Source organism: Notolepis coatsorum (assembly GCF_963971535.1).
Source record: "Notolepis coatsorum genome assembly, chromosome: 15".
In the NCBI taxonomy this organism is placed as follows: domain Eukaryota; kingdom Metazoa; phylum Chordata; class Actinopteri; order Aulopiformes; family Paralepididae; genus Notolepis; species Notolepis coatsorum.
The window spans coordinates 23,687,877-23,703,869 of NC_140179.1; the positions used below are offsets into that span (position 1 = coordinate 23,687,877).

The 15,993-nt window shown below is 43.5% G+C and overlaps 1 protein-coding gene across 1 annotated transcript in view; it reads right to left on the reverse strand.

Moving 5' to 3' along the window:
* Positions 1-8,467: 8,467 nt before the first annotated feature.
* Positions 8,468-15,993, reverse strand: part of lrguk (leucine-rich repeats and guanylate kinase domain containing) — a gene marked incomplete at both ends in the record, with an annotated part of 70,095 nt that continues 62,569 nt past the window's right edge. The window contains 2 exon segments of the mRNA XM_084330930.1: positions 8,468-8,667; positions 14,235-14,374. Coding sequence (XP_084187056.1) covers positions 8,468-8,667; positions 14,235-14,374 — 340 coding nt within the window.

The following is a 15,993-nucleotide window of genomic DNA, read 5'->3' on the forward strand; positions in this document are numbered from 1 at the left end:
ACTGAGGAGAGAGAAGGAGACACTGAAGAGAGAGAGGGAGACACTGAGGAGAGAGAAGGAGACACTGAGGAGAGAGAATGAGACACTGAAGAGAGAGAAGGAGACACTGAGGAGAGAGAATGAGACACTGAAGAGAGAGAAGGAGACACTGAGGAGAGAGAAGGAGACACTGAGGAGAGAGAAGGAGACACTGAGGAGAGAGAAGGAGACACTGAGGAGAGAGAATGAGACACTGAGGAGAGAGAAGGAGACACTGAGGAGAGAGAAGGAGACACTGAAGAGAGAGAAGGAGACACTGAAGAGAGAGAAGGAGACACTGATGAGAGAAGGAGACACTGAGGAGAGAGAAGGAGACACTGAGGAGAGAGAAGGAGACACTGAGGAGAGAGAAGGAGACACTGAGGAGAGAGAAGGAGACACTGAAGAGAGAAGGAGACACTGAAGAGAGAGAAGGAGACACTGAGGAGAGAGAAGGAGACACTGAAGATAGAGAAGGAGACACTGAGGAGAGAGAAGGAGACACCGAGGAGAGAGAAGGAGACACTGAGGAGAGAGAGTTAGACACTGAGGAGAGAGAAGGAGACACTGAGGAGAGAGAGTTAGACACTGGTCTTCAGAGTGGGGAGGAGTAGATAAGAGGCTGTAGGAACATTGGCTCTCTTCCCAGGTGTGAGCTATTGATCTGCCCCCTAGTGGATAGACTTATAGCAAAATATGCAGGCAAGTACAGTATGTGAACAGGTATGTGAACAAGTATGTGAACAATGCCGCTCACAATGCCGCCACTTGTCTCCTCGTAGGCTCGGTTAAAAGCGAGTCCACTGAAACCCTAAGTAGGTTAGAACCCCGGGGTCCTACAGGCACTGCTGGCGGTGTGCGAGTGCCTCGTCTTTAAATTGCCCAAGAGTTATGACAGGGTTGCAACATCTGCTGCAGGAGCGAGGAGACAGACAGTGATGGATGGCCAGGTGTGTGTTTGTGTGTGTGTGTGTGTGTGTGTGTGTGTGTGTGTGTGTGTGTGTGTGTGTGTGTGTGTGTGTGTGTGCAGAGTTTAGACACACACACACACACACACACTCTGACAGAGACACATTTGAGTCAACACTGAAATAGGCTGTGCAAACCTGTGACAGATGGCAATTCCAATATACTATGAATCAACGGTGAGCAATGCGTGTCTGTATGCATGCACGCGCACGCACACACACACACACACACACGCAATATTATTTTAATGGCTTCCTATTTAATACCCGCCAACAACTACTTCCGTATGAATGCATTTCCAGTCGAATAAATAGTCCCATCAGAACCGACCGAAGATTAATGGTGTATTTATCATGCAATGACAAGCGCTGCATGCTGCACACAGATCAGAATCCAGATGTCAACAGAACGCCGTGTGGTGAGATTACTGAACAGGGCGTCGTGTGGTGAGATTACTGAACAGAACGTCATGTGGTGAGATTACTGAACAGAACGTCGTGTGGTGAGATTACTGAACAGGGCGTTGTGTGGTGAGATTACTGAACAGGGCGTCATGTGGTGAGATTACTGAACAGGGCGTCGTGTGGTGAGATTACTGAACAGGGCGTCATGTGGTGAGATTACTGAACAGGGCGTCGTGTGGTGAGATTACTGAACAGAACGTCGTGTGGTGAGATTACTGAACAGTGGGACATGGAACTCAGTTTCTCACCTGGTAGCAAGTTATGCGATGGAGTATAAACATCACCTATACATTGTGATGAATCTTGTACATTTTACATCAATTATCAAAGGTAGAATCATGGAACAGCGACCTCTAGGAGCCCCGCTTGGTATTGCACTTTGTTTACATTTTCTCGTTTTGTTTGGGCGACAGTGGCTCGGGAGGTAGAGCAGTCCTCTGTGTAATCCGAAGATTCCCGGTTCGATTCCCGCTCCTCCCGGGCAGCACGTTGAAGTGTCCTTGAGCGATACACTTAACCCCTAATTGCTCCCGATGAGCAGGTCGGCACCTTGCGCGGTCGCCCCCGCCGTCGGTGTGTGAATGTGTGAGTGAGCGGGTAAAAACGCGAGGAACTAATTGTAAAGCGCTTTGGATAAAAGCACCATTTACCATTTGTTTTGGTGTGATTTTCGGATGCGAATTGTAGTAACTTATTATAGTTTGAATGTCTCCAGACCTCTCTTGGCAGAGCCTGTGGGTGTGGCCAGCAGTAGTGACCCCTCCCCCTAAACCTCACAAAATCCTAATCCAACATCAGACATCAGACAAAAAAAAAAGAAAAAAAAAAGAGAGAGAGAATTGCAATATTAATAAGCTCTTTCGCTTAGAGGTCGCTGTTCGACAGCATCACAGAGTCCCCTGCACCTTTAACCTTTGACCTCGTCAGTGTGAGTGTGAAACGTCGTGAAGGGGCCCTCTGGGTCTTGGCAACAGTCTTTCTACATCATCATCATCATCATCATCATCATCATCATCATCATCATCATCAACCTTTATTTATTCTCGAAATTACAATTAAGGTCACCCTCATTTTCAATGTAGTCGAGACTTTACAGACATTTCAAAGCACACATTTCTACAATATAACAATAATAAATATTAATAACTACATAGTACGCTCAGTCCAGAGTGCACCACAGCAATTAGTATAACAAATGAACATAGGCATAAAATCAGCACACAAATTGACAAAATAAAAAAAAATTGCATAAATTGCAGACATAAGAATAGGTATAAAAGACAATAAAACTAGTGCAATGTAAACATGCAGATTTAAGAATAATTATACAACGGCATGCAAATTTCTCGATTCTGATTGGCTGAAACAGTCATTTTACACGTCTTTATTGGCAACAATCCACGCTGCTGGCCCAGGACCCGCCCACAACCGACCCACATCACATCACTCCGCCGGATCACAAGAAGGTGGCCAAAAATCTTTACAAATGGATATGTTAATGGCGACTAAACGACTAAATATGAAGCGATTCTGTCAAGGGGAATGTGTTAGCCCTTTAAACAATGTTGGATGATGTAATTGATGGGTCTTGAGTCAATCTAGAACAAAAGAAAAATCGCGGATTGTTTGATTGATTAATTGATAGATTTAAATGTCTACTTCCTCCCCACTGACTGCACTGCAGCGTTCACTCTCACTGTCCGACGCTGGCGTACCCACAAACACACACACACACATACACACACACACACACACACACACACATACACACACACACACACACACACACACACACACACACACACACACACTGTGACACACGCACACACACACGCACACACACACACACACACACACACACACACACACACACACTCCTGTCTGCAACAGCGGGGGAGTCAGACTGAGAGAGAAGCAGCGCTGTTTTAAGTGAGCATGGTCTATTGAATTGATTGATTGGTTGATTGCTAATTTTATTACTGTACCCCTGGTTTCCAACTGGTTAAGTTTAGGCTAAAAGAAATAAATAAAAAAATAGGGCGAAGAAAACGTTTTTTTCCTATAGGGCAAAGAAAACGTTTTAATTTGTTTTACCTACTTTATATTCTGCATCTGGTAATAAAATTTTCAATCAATCATTCCAATAATACACAGTTGGATGTGTTAGTTGGTTGGATGCACTTCAAGCTGCTTCCACATGAGGCAACTTCTCTCAATCATTCCAATAATACACAGTTGGATGTGTTAGTTTGGTTGGATGCACTTCAAGCTGCTTCCACATGGAGTTGTGGGAACTACTTTTTCTGGCGGATGGTTTTTTCAATAAATCTTCGATTAATGTGTGTTTATTGTATAGAAATAAGGTTGGATGAATCTGGCAGTTGTATAAAAGCTTTACACCACGTGCAGTCGTGATTTGTGACCAATAAACCATGCCTAGGGGGGTCTAACGACCCTCGGCTGCGCCTCGGGCCTAACAACCACCCCTAGGCATGGTTTATTGGTCACAAACCACTCCTGCGTGTGATGTAATGCTTAAGCATAACATAAGTACAATAGTACAGTGTCGCTCGAAGGCATGTGAACCCCCCCGGAACAGTCAGTCCCCCGAACACCTCACACATCAATCCCTACCACATCCCCATCCAAGACACCCCCCCCCCCCCCCGATAAAGCATGCCATGACCGAAGGAAACCACAAACATTATACAGTCTACATTATATCTCCACACCAGAGACTGTGCAACAACCTTCCCTTCACCCACAGCCACCGGATCATCTGTCAACACTGTACACTCTCAGGCCATAAGGATGATATATACGCTGCCTTCTAGCGCTGAAACTCACCCCATGATTACATAAAAAGGACAGGTTCAATTATACTGTAATCATCTTAATTTATGGCAATTACTAGGAGCTATCGCTATGTTTAGACAGTATTAGGGAATGTGGGGCGTTAACATCGCGGATCACAACGTGCATCGGCAGGAAGGCGAGAGCGTAGTCAGCTGGCAGGAGCTGAACAGGGATCCAGCTTGGAGTATGTCGGTACGCTGGTGGCACTGGCACTGTTAGATTTGTGGTGAGATTACGCTGGTACTGGCAGACTATACTGTTTGAGTAGATTTGTTGTGAGATTACGCTGGTACTGGCAGACTACTGTTTGAGTAGATTTGTGGTGAGATTACGCTGGTACTGGCAGACTACTGTTTGGTTAGATTTGTGGTGAGATTACGCTGGTACTGGCAGACTATACTGTTTGAGTAGATTTGTGGTGAGATTACGCTGGTACTGGTACTGTTTGGTTAGATTTGTGGTGAGATTACGCTGGTACTGGCAGACTATACTGTTTGAGTAGATTTGTGGTGAAGCTCATGCCTAATGGGTTGATTTGTGGTGAAGCTCATGCCTAATGGGTTGATTTGTGGTGAAGCTCATACCTAATGGGTTGATTTGTGGTGAAGCTCATGCCTAATGGGTTGATTTGTGGTGAAGCTCATACCTAATGGGTTGATTTGTGGTGAAGCTCATGCCTAATGGGTTGATGGTTCACCACAAAAGGAGTTTCATGGTTTAAGGTTTCTTCTAAAAGGTCATGACCTTAAATTCTGAGGCATCACCTGAGTGGTGTCTGTTTTGATAAATGAGCCTCCAACATATCACAACCAGTGGTTATATTATCGTTACCTGCATCACTGTACATTTCATTTCATTTCAAACCTTTATTTATACAGGAAAAATCTCATTGAGACATAGAGCGACCTGATCCACCAAACAAACATAACAAATACATAACACAAGTTTCAGACAAAAACAAGACAAGTAACTCAACTAAAGGTCTGAGAGGCTAAAATCTAGATAAATTAAATTAAGAGCAAGAATAAGAACAGGCCCCCATGGATGCACACATGTACATATATTACTATACTACAACTCTAATACTACAACTCTGTACAGATATCTGATTAGCACTATTACTCAGTAGTACTAATTTATATATTTTATACCCAGTTTAATCACCTGTGCATTGTATATTTATTTGTTACATTTGCCAAACGTCTTTTCATTGTACAGTACTTGTGCTGTATGATTCAGATTCCTTTATTGGATTAGATGACAATACATTTGATTCTAATCTAATCTAAAGTAAATCCACTGTTCACTGTTTACATAAAGTTCATGTTTACTAATCTAATCTTTATATTTACTCCCAGCTGTCATGTCTATATGAGTCTAATCATTACTCTCTACTCTCAAATCTCTAGTTACATTTGCACTCTGGTTGGATGCCAAATGTCTTTTTGTTGTACTGTACTTGTGCTGTATACTTTAATAAAATGTATATATTTTGTTTTGTTGTTTTAAATGTTTTAATGCTTTATTCCTGGTGAAATTCTCCAGTCTCACATACCACCTCACACATCTACCCCCCCCCCCCTCTCTCTATATATATATATCTCCTTCTCTCTACCCATATAAGTCTGTATGATAGCATGTACAATAGCGCTGTATATACATTTATATATCCATATCTGTCTGAATATACATGTATATAATCATTCTATATACCTACTTATACACCTGCATATAACCCATATAACTCTGTACATACATCTGATTAGCACTATTACTCAGTAGTTTATTTTTATTTATATTTTAGCCTTTATTTAACCAGGTCAGTCCTGTTAAGACACAATGATCTCTTTTCCAAGGGAAGTCTGGCCAAGACAGCAGCCTAAAACAACGAATTTCGACAGTTAAAACAGACAATGCAAACATATACACAATTACATTACACAATACGAAATCAACAACAGATAGACAAGTTTGAGTTCTTAATCTCGTTGTACACAGTATAATGACAATAAAGACTATTGTATACAATTATTCTTAAAAAACAGCATGAGAATTTTTTTTAACAAATCTAAAAAGGAGTCATGATTTTGATGTTTTCCGTTTCAGGGCATGGGTGGTTTAATTTCATCTTCTGACAAGAAGCACCAACATCCCTTAAACCGCTGTTCCCTCACCGCACTCACTGTTATAATAAATAATAATGGCTACTACTACTGTTATAATAAATAATAATGGCTACTACTACTGTTATAATAAATAATAATGGCTACTACTACTGTTTGGAGTGTGGAGAGGTGAGGCCACCAGGGGGAAGTGGAGAGGTGAGGCCACCAGGGGGCAATGGAGAGGTGAGGCCACCAGGGGGCAGTGGAGAGGTGAGGCCACCAGGGGGCAGTGGAGAGGCCACCAGGGGGCAGTGGAGAGGTGAGGCCACCAGGGGGAAGTGGAGAGGTGAGGCCACCAGGGGGCAGTGGAGAGGTGAGGCCACCAGGGGGCAGTGGAGAGGTGAGGCCACCAGGGGGCAGTGGAGAGGTGAGGCCACCAGGGGGCAGTGGAGAGGTGAGGCCACCAGGGGGCAGTGGGAGAGGTGAGGAACATAACCTTACAGTAATTCCAACCCTTACCTTAATTTAACATCCAACCGAAAATGTCACCAATATAAAGCTGGTCTGTCAAGAATCTATATACACACACAACTTTTTGAATTCACCATACAACATAGACCCAAGAAAGAGCAGACTTTAATGACAATTTAAAAACAAATTTAATGACAATCAAGTCAAACTGAATATCGGACAAAAAAAGACATGGCAACGGGTGTCATCACGACAACACCAGAAACTTTAGCTTGTGTCGCAATCGCAAAAACAACACGGAGAGGCATTGAAAACGGTAGAAAGCTACATGACAGTAGTAGGGCTGACCCCTATTAGTCGAATAGTCGACTAATCGATCGAAAGCAGCCGTAGTCGACTGCCAACCTCTTAGTAAAAAAAATAAATACATTTTTTATTTTTATTTTTTTTATCATTCTTTCCAAAAAAAAATAGGCCTAGAAGCGTGGCTAACGCTAATGGCACGCACACCAGAGGCTAACTGCCTAAGAAAACAGGCACAGAGGCACTGAAAGAGGATTTCACCCGTCTAATGAACACACTAGACTAGACAAATATCAAGATGTATCCATCAGTGGACCAATTGCATGCTTTTGCAGAGGACAAGGAGCCTTCAGTCGACTCCTTCAGACATTAAGCACCCCCCACAGCCCAAATGGAATGATACAATTATTTATTTATTTTTTTTAATTACACTTTTTTTTTCAAAATATTTTTTGTCGAATAGTCGACTATCTGCAAATTTCGGCCAATCATAGTCGACTATCCAAATCCTTAGTCGGGGACAGCCCTAGACAGTAGTAATGGCGCATTAGTTCCTCAGCTAGTACAGGGGGCACAGTACTGAAACGTCCTGGTGGACTAGTGAATTAAAAAAACCTGAGAACAGAAACAATGGCACTATGCTTTCAGCATGCGGGTAAAGGGTTAAGTGTGAGATACTTAAATCATTAAAACCTTCTACATTCTCTATAAATACATAAAATCAAGTGTGCAAAATTACAAAGATTGACCAAACTAGAGATCGTTATCATACCGACGAGACAAAAGTAGCAGGAAGTGCAACATTCTTCTTCTTTCCTTCTTAAAAAGGTAGAATCTGTAATGTTGTCAAAGACCGCCCTCTAGGTACAAGAGATGACAACACGGTACTGCATGCTCTTCACGGTATTTGTTTTTTGTCTGACGTGTCGGTTGGATTTCCATGGGCCACTCTGGAGAAATTCACAGTATAATAAGTTACTAAACTCCAACCCACATGTCAGACCAAAACGGAAAAAGTAAACAAAGCGCAATACCAAGTGGGGGTCTTTTGCCTAGAGGTGTCCGTTTGACAGCATTGCAGATTATATATACAGGGTATCTGCAGGTTTCAACCAGTTCAATTTAAGACTTTCTAAAGACCTTTTTAATACCACTTAGAGTAAAATTGAATACCAACTCATGACCATACTAGCAAAAAAATTATAAAACGACACTGAACTGCCGGTAGCCACGCAAAACACAACGACTTGAATAAATCTCCTGACAGCTGGTCAAGGTGGGTCACGGAGCCGGGCTGGGCGATGCAGGGGTCTTGCGTCCCGTGGGGATGGGGGGCAGGATGGGCTTGACATTGGACCCGGGACGTCCAGAAGAAGGGGTCCGGGATGGAGAGAGGTGGTCGGTGTCATCAGGGGGAGGGACGTCGGGGGGAGGGGCATCAGGGGGAGGGGCGTCAGGAGTCTGGCTCGATTCCATTGGTTCTGGAGAGGAAACATTGGGATACAAAAAAATTGCAAATCGTACATCCTGTAAATACAACCTACTACATGAAACGATATGCTATATCAAGACATAGCTCATGCCAGTTAAGATGCAGACCCTCACCTGCACCTTGTGTATACTGTTCATATTTAATTATTATTATTTACACTGTTTATTCTTCTCATATTCTTATATTCAGATAAAATTTGATTGGCTATATTTATGTCTTTTTTCTATTGCCCTGCCCATACCTGTAACCCCCCCTCCCCCATGCTGCTATGACCCCCAAATGTCCCCAAGGGGATCAGTAAAGGAATATCTTATCTAAACTCACTCATGAGACAACTTGACTAGTTTATGTTCAGAAGCCCTAAATAAATAAATAAAATTACCGGAAGATGGTACCCCTCTCCTTCTACTGGGCGACTTCAACCTGCCTGACTCATCTCAGTCAGTCATAGTAGTCTCCCTCCTACAATCGTTTGACCTGACTCCCACTGCCATGCCTCCCACCCACAAAGCAGGCAACTCCTTGGATCTCATATTTTCCCGTAACTCCAGCATCATTAACACCACGGTAACTCCCCTACATGTATCTGACCATTCCTTCATATCCTTCTCACTAACTCTCATGCTTAACCGAAAGGTCTTCACCCCAACTCAAACAGTCTCACTCAGATGCAACCTGCCCTCCCTATCCCCCTCCACCCTCTCCTCTGACATACTATCCGCTCTACCTTTGAGTGACACCTTCTCTGCTCTCTCCACAGAGATGGCAACCTCCACCCTCCTTTCAGCCCTGGCAACCTCCTTCGACAAGCTCTGTCCCCTCGTTGAGAAACCTGCCCGCCGTTCCCCACCCAGTCCATGGCTGACAGATCCAGTGAGAGAACAAAGACAGGTCCTGAGAGCAGCTGAAAGGAAGTATAGAAAGTCACGCCTCACTGCTGACATCGACACATATCACAACCTCTTGTTAACATTCTCCAAAACCATCACTAATGCCAAAGCTTCTTTCTTCCACCATAGGATCGAGGCCTCTGCCAAGAATCTTCGCAAACTGCATGCTACCATGTCCTCCCTCCTCACTCCCCCCCCACCCCCCCCTCCCTCATCTTTCTCTGCCGAAGACTTTGCGATCTTCTTTGAGGAAAAAGTGGAGAACATCCGCAGCTCCTTCTCCCAACCCCCACCCATTCCAAATGCTGAATCGAGAACCTCATCCTTCACTCTGTCATCTTTCTCTCCCATTACAGAAGCAGAGACCCTGACACTGGTAACGTCAAACCGTCCGACTACTTGCCAGCTGGACCAGCTACCCTCCCCACTCCTCCAGACCATAGCACCAGACATCCTCCCATTCCTAACTGCAACCATCAACTCCTCACTCAACTCGGGGGTGGTCCCCACCTCCCTAAAACAAGCCAGAGTCACGCCGCTCATAAAAAAACCAACCCTGAACCCTACTGTCATAGGCAACTACCGTCCTGTCTCTCTTCTCTCCTTCCTTTCTAAAACACTTGAACGTGCTGTATCCAACCAACTTACTACTTATCTCTTACAGAATGACCTCCTAGACCCTAATCAGTCAGGCTTCAGGACTGGTCACTCCACAGAGACAGCCCTCATTGCGGTCACAGAGGCACTTCACTTAGCAAAAGCGAAAGGCCTCTCCTCTGTCCTGATTCTCCTAGATCTATCTGCAGCCTTCGACACAGTCAACCACCAGATCCTCCTTGCGGCCCTCGCAGGAATGGGAGTGGCTGGCTCTGCGCTGACATGGCTGTCATCATACCTCAATGACCGCTCCTACCAAGTGTCATGGAGAGGGACCCTGTCGGCCACCCGCCCCCTGCGGACGGGTGTCCCCCAGGGCTCGGTTTTAGGACCCCTTCTCTTCTCCCTCTACACTAAATCACTGGGTAACATTATCACGTCTCATGGCTTCTCCTACCATTGTTATGCCGACGATACTCAACTCTTCCTCTCCTTCCCTCCCTCAGATATCCACGTCTCTGTGCGGATCTCGGCCTGTCTGTCCGACATCTCAGCCTGGATGACGTCCAACCACCTCAAACTGAACCTAAGCAAAACAGAATTGCTCCACCTGCCGGCCAAATCCTCCCCCCTAACCGACCTTTCAATCACAGTCGAGAATGCAGCTGTGACTGCGTCCCCGACCGCCAAGAACCTTGGTGTTGTCCTCGACGACCAGTTGAACTTCTCTGCTCACATCGCAGCGACGACCAGAACCTGCCGATTCCTCCTGAGCAACGTCAGAAGGATACGCCCCTTCCTGACAAAAGAAGCCACCCAACTCCTCGTCCAATCAACAGTCATCTCCCGCCTCGACTACTGCAATGCACTGCTCGCTGGCCTCCCGGCCACTGCCACTAAGCCTCTTCAACTCATTCAGAACGCAGCGGCCCGCCTGATCTCAAACCTACCGAAGTCGGCCCATGTCACCCCACTTCTTAGGGACCTGCACTGGCTCCCCATTGCTGCACGAATCCGCTTCAAGGCCCTCGACCTAGCATACCGTGCGGCAAAGGGAACCGCTCCCGCCTACCTCCGGTCAATGGTCTCTAACTACACACCCTCAAGACCCCTACGCTCTGCATCTTCTGGCCGCCTCAGACCTACTCCTATCCAAGCTCCGGGAGGGTCATCAAAGAGAAGTCGCCTATTCTCAGTCCTTGCCCCACAATGGTGGAATGAACTACCCACCCCAGTTAGGACAGCCGAATCACGTCCAATCTTTCGCCGTCGACTAAAGACGCACTTCTTCAACCATTATCTGAATTAAAAAAAAAAAAAAAAAAAAAAATCTAACCCTAACTAACCGTACTGTCATGCACTTGTCCTAATAAACTAACCTACACTGTAGCACTCAACACTTTGATGAACATTGTTGCTCAGCTGATAGAGTTGTGCCCTTCCTGATGGCTTGTCGTACAGAACTTGTAAGTCGCTTTGGATAAAAGCGTCAGCTAAATGACTAAATGTAAATGTAATGTAAACGTGAATTGGCTGCACTGTGACAGTGTGTATATAAATTGTGTGCGAGGGTTTTATGCCAAATCTCTAAAACTATCCGTTTAGAATCTTCACGCCCTAAAATAGAGGTCAAATGAACATAAAGTCACTAAAACACACGAAAGGAGTCGAGCGGAGAGAAAGACTACAGAGAAGGAATGGAGGACCGAACCGACCAACAGCCTATGGTGGATATTCGAACGCCATGCCATGTACAACCTGTAGTGAAACATCCCCTCCAGATGGAAACCCTTCCAAATGTCCTATATTCAATAACAATTGGGATAAATATGTTTTCTTTCCCACCAAATTCTTCAATAAACTCAATGACTTAGTAGCATCTCTACGCCTGCAAGGATCTATGCAGGAATTCCATGAGATCTTTCAAGACGTGTCAGGACATACTCAGCTTCCTGTGCTGGGGCTAAAGGTGTCCAGTTACCACACGAGGGCCATGAGAGGTTTGTAGTAGGGATGTCAGAAATTATTGGCCTACCGATATTATCGGCCGATATTGGCATTAAAATGTAATATCGGAAATTATCAGTATCGGTTAAAAAATAAACAAAAAAAAAATATATATATATTTTTTTCTTTTTTTTACTTTTATTTAACCTTTATTTACCCAGGCAAGCAAGTAAGAACAAATTCTTATTTAATTTATTGTCAAAAGTATGCATATGTTGTGTTAATTCCACGACAAGAGATATGTAATGTTAATTACCTGAAATTATTCAGTTTTTTTTGGGGGGGGGAAACCCTGCATATATTGGTATCGGTTGATATCGGTATCGGAAATTAAGAGTTGGACAATATCGGTAAAAAAGCCAATATCGAACATCCCTAGTTTGTAGTGACATCACACACTATGAGAGGTTTGTAGTGACATCATCACACACTATGAGAGGTTTGTAGTGACATCACACACTATGGGAGGTTTGTAGTGACATCATCACACACTATGGGAGGTTTGTAGTAACATCATCATACACTATGGGAGGTTTGTAGTGACATCACACACTATGGGAGGTTTGTAGTGACATCACACACTATGAGAGGTTTGTAGTGACATCACACACTATGGGAGGTTTGTAGTGACATCTTCACACACTATGGGAGGTTTGTAGTGATATCATCACACACTATGGGAGGTTTGTAGTGACATCATCACACACTATGAGAGGTTTGTAGTGACATCACACATTATGGGAGGTTTGTAGTGACATCACACACTATGGGAGGTTTGTAGTGACATCATCACACACTATGGGAGGTTTGTAGTGACATCATCACACACTATGGGAGATTAAGTGACATCACACAATATGGGAGGTTTGTAGTGACATCACACACTGTGAGAGGTTTGTAGTGACATCACACACTGTGAGAGGTTTGTAGTGATATCACACACTATGAGAGGTTTGTAGTGACATCACACACTATGGGAGGTTTGTAGTGACATCACACTATGGGAGGTTTGTAGTGACATCATCACACACTATGAGAGGTTTGTAGTGACATCACACATGCAACTCAGATTTAAAGTACAGAAAGAAATTATTTTCTTTAACACATTGGACGCCATGCATTGTGCCCATCATTATGCCCTCTCTGCCACCGCTGTAAGCATATGGAGATGTTTACCTTCTTTGCAGGGCTATAACTTTTTAAATATTATAGCTATATCTGCATTACTATGGCCCATTCAACATCGGGTATCTATCGTTCCGGATGTGGGAACGTTATATTTTTTCATTCATACATTGTTGTGTTAATACCGTCGAGAATATAAGTATGTTTTTAAGCTTTTCTGCTGTAATTCCAAAAACGCTAGTTATAGGCCCTGAAGCATAATGATAGATTATCGATTGGCGTTTCTTTCCTATACACGCTATATCAAAAAATTCAAATGTATATGATCAGTATACATTATGCTTCATCATGCGTGAAGGGGGGGGGGTCGTTTATAATTCCTTGATCGTCAGTAACGGCTTTATTTAGTATGGGTTGATATATTGATCAGACTGATTGCAAACAAAGAAATTGACAATCAAGCTGAAAGTAACGTTAGTTTCCTCTTACCGTTCGCCGATGAGACTGGAGGAAAAATATCCCAATTATTTGACGTCGTAGATCCATTTCCGGTTTGTATGACGCAATAAACGCCGAAATCATATCGATTATTGCGTTTCGAAAGCGATCCAAATGCACTCAAGTGTGTATATTGATCCACGCCACAATATATCTCTGGCGGAGGAATTTTCTCGATGCACAGATCGCCACTTCCGGTTTGGCGTGAGTGTAACTCGCCCAACCATCCACCAGGCGGCGGTATTGAGGCGTTGCAATATCAGAACAGGGTCCGGCTGCGATCCGGAGGGAGGCTGGATGAATTATGAATGCCATGGCGAATAAATGAAATATTGATCCCAAACACGTGATACACCGTTGTTGGCGTTCAACGCATGGCGGGCAATAACGATTTACGCCGTTCTTGGCGCACAATGTGTTAAAGGATCATTTATCTTACCCTTGAGGGCGGAGACCTCCAGCGACTCCACGGCAGGTCTTGAGCCCAGGTCTGAGCCTCCGACTGGGGCCACAGCCTCAGGCAAGGCCCCTGCCGAGCTGGGGATGGACAGGCCTGAGCTGGGACGAGACTCATCTGAACTGTGGATGGAGAGAGAGAGAGAGAGATACAGAGAGAGAGACAGAGAGAGAGAGAGAGACAGAGAGAGAGAGAGAGAGAGTGAGTTGGAGAGAGGGGGAGAAACAGAGAGAGAGAGAGTGAGTTGGAGAGAGGGGGAGAGAGAGAGAGAGGGGGGGAGAGAGAGAGAGAGAGAGAGAGACAGAGAGATAGAGAGAGAGGGGGGAGAAGAAGAGAGAGAGACAAAGAGAGAGGGATGAGAAAGAAATTAAGAAAAAGCAGGCCGGGTCGGAAATGAACACCAGCCAAGTTCTGGTACATTTTGTCTGGTTGATAAGTTTGTCCACTTTACCAGACACTTTACAGACACTTTACAGACACTTTACCAGACACTTTACAGACACTTTACAGACACTTTACCAGACACTTTACCACACTTTACCAGACACTTTACCAGACACTTTACAGACACTTTACAGACACTTTACCAGACACTTTACAGACACTTTACAGACACTTTACAGACACTTTACCAGACACTTTACAGACACTTTACCAGACACTTTACCAGACACTTTACAGACACTTTACCTTACAGACACTTTACCAGACACTTTACCAGACACTTTACAGACACTTTACCAGACACTTTACAGACACTTTACAGACACTTTACCAGACACTTTACAGACACTTTACAGACACTTTACAGACACTTTACCAGACACTTTACAGACACTTTACAGACACTTTACCAGACACTTTACAGACACTTTACAGACACTTTACCAGACACGTTACAGACACTTTACAGACACTTTACCAGACACTTTACCAGACACTTTACAGACACTTTACCAGACACTTTACAGACACTTTACCAGACACTTTACAGACACTTTACCAGACACTTTACAGACACTTTACAGACACTTTACCAGACACTTTACCAGACACTTTACAGACACTTTACAGACACTTTACAGACACTTTACCAGACACTTTACAGACACTTTACAGACACTTTACAGACACTTTACCAGACACTTTACAGACACTTTACAGACACTTTACAGACACTTTACCAGACACTTTACAGACACTTTACCAGACACTTTACAGACACTTTACAGACACTTTACAGACACTTTACCAGACACTTTACCAGACACTTTACAGACACTTTACCAGACACTTTACCAGACGCTTTACTATATATTTTGGTAAACACTTTCTATTGTAAAAGAGAGAGAGAGAGAGACAGAGACAGAGAGAGAGAGAGAATGAGATAGATGTAGATAGAGTGAGAGATACAGAGGGAAAGAGAGAGAAAGTAATAATAATAATAATAATAATAATAATAATAATAATAATAATAATAATAATAATAATAATAATAATAATAATAATAATAATAATAATAATAATAATAATAATAATAATAATAATAATAATAATAATAATAATAATAATAATAATAATAATGTATGAAAATAAAAGAAAGAAAGAAATACAGAAAGACAGGAAACTACATCTACTTATATGAGAGAGAGGTGGAGAGAGAGAGACAGAGAGTAATAATAATAATCTATGAAAATAAAATAAAGAGAAATAAATACAAAAAGACAGATAGAGAAAGAAA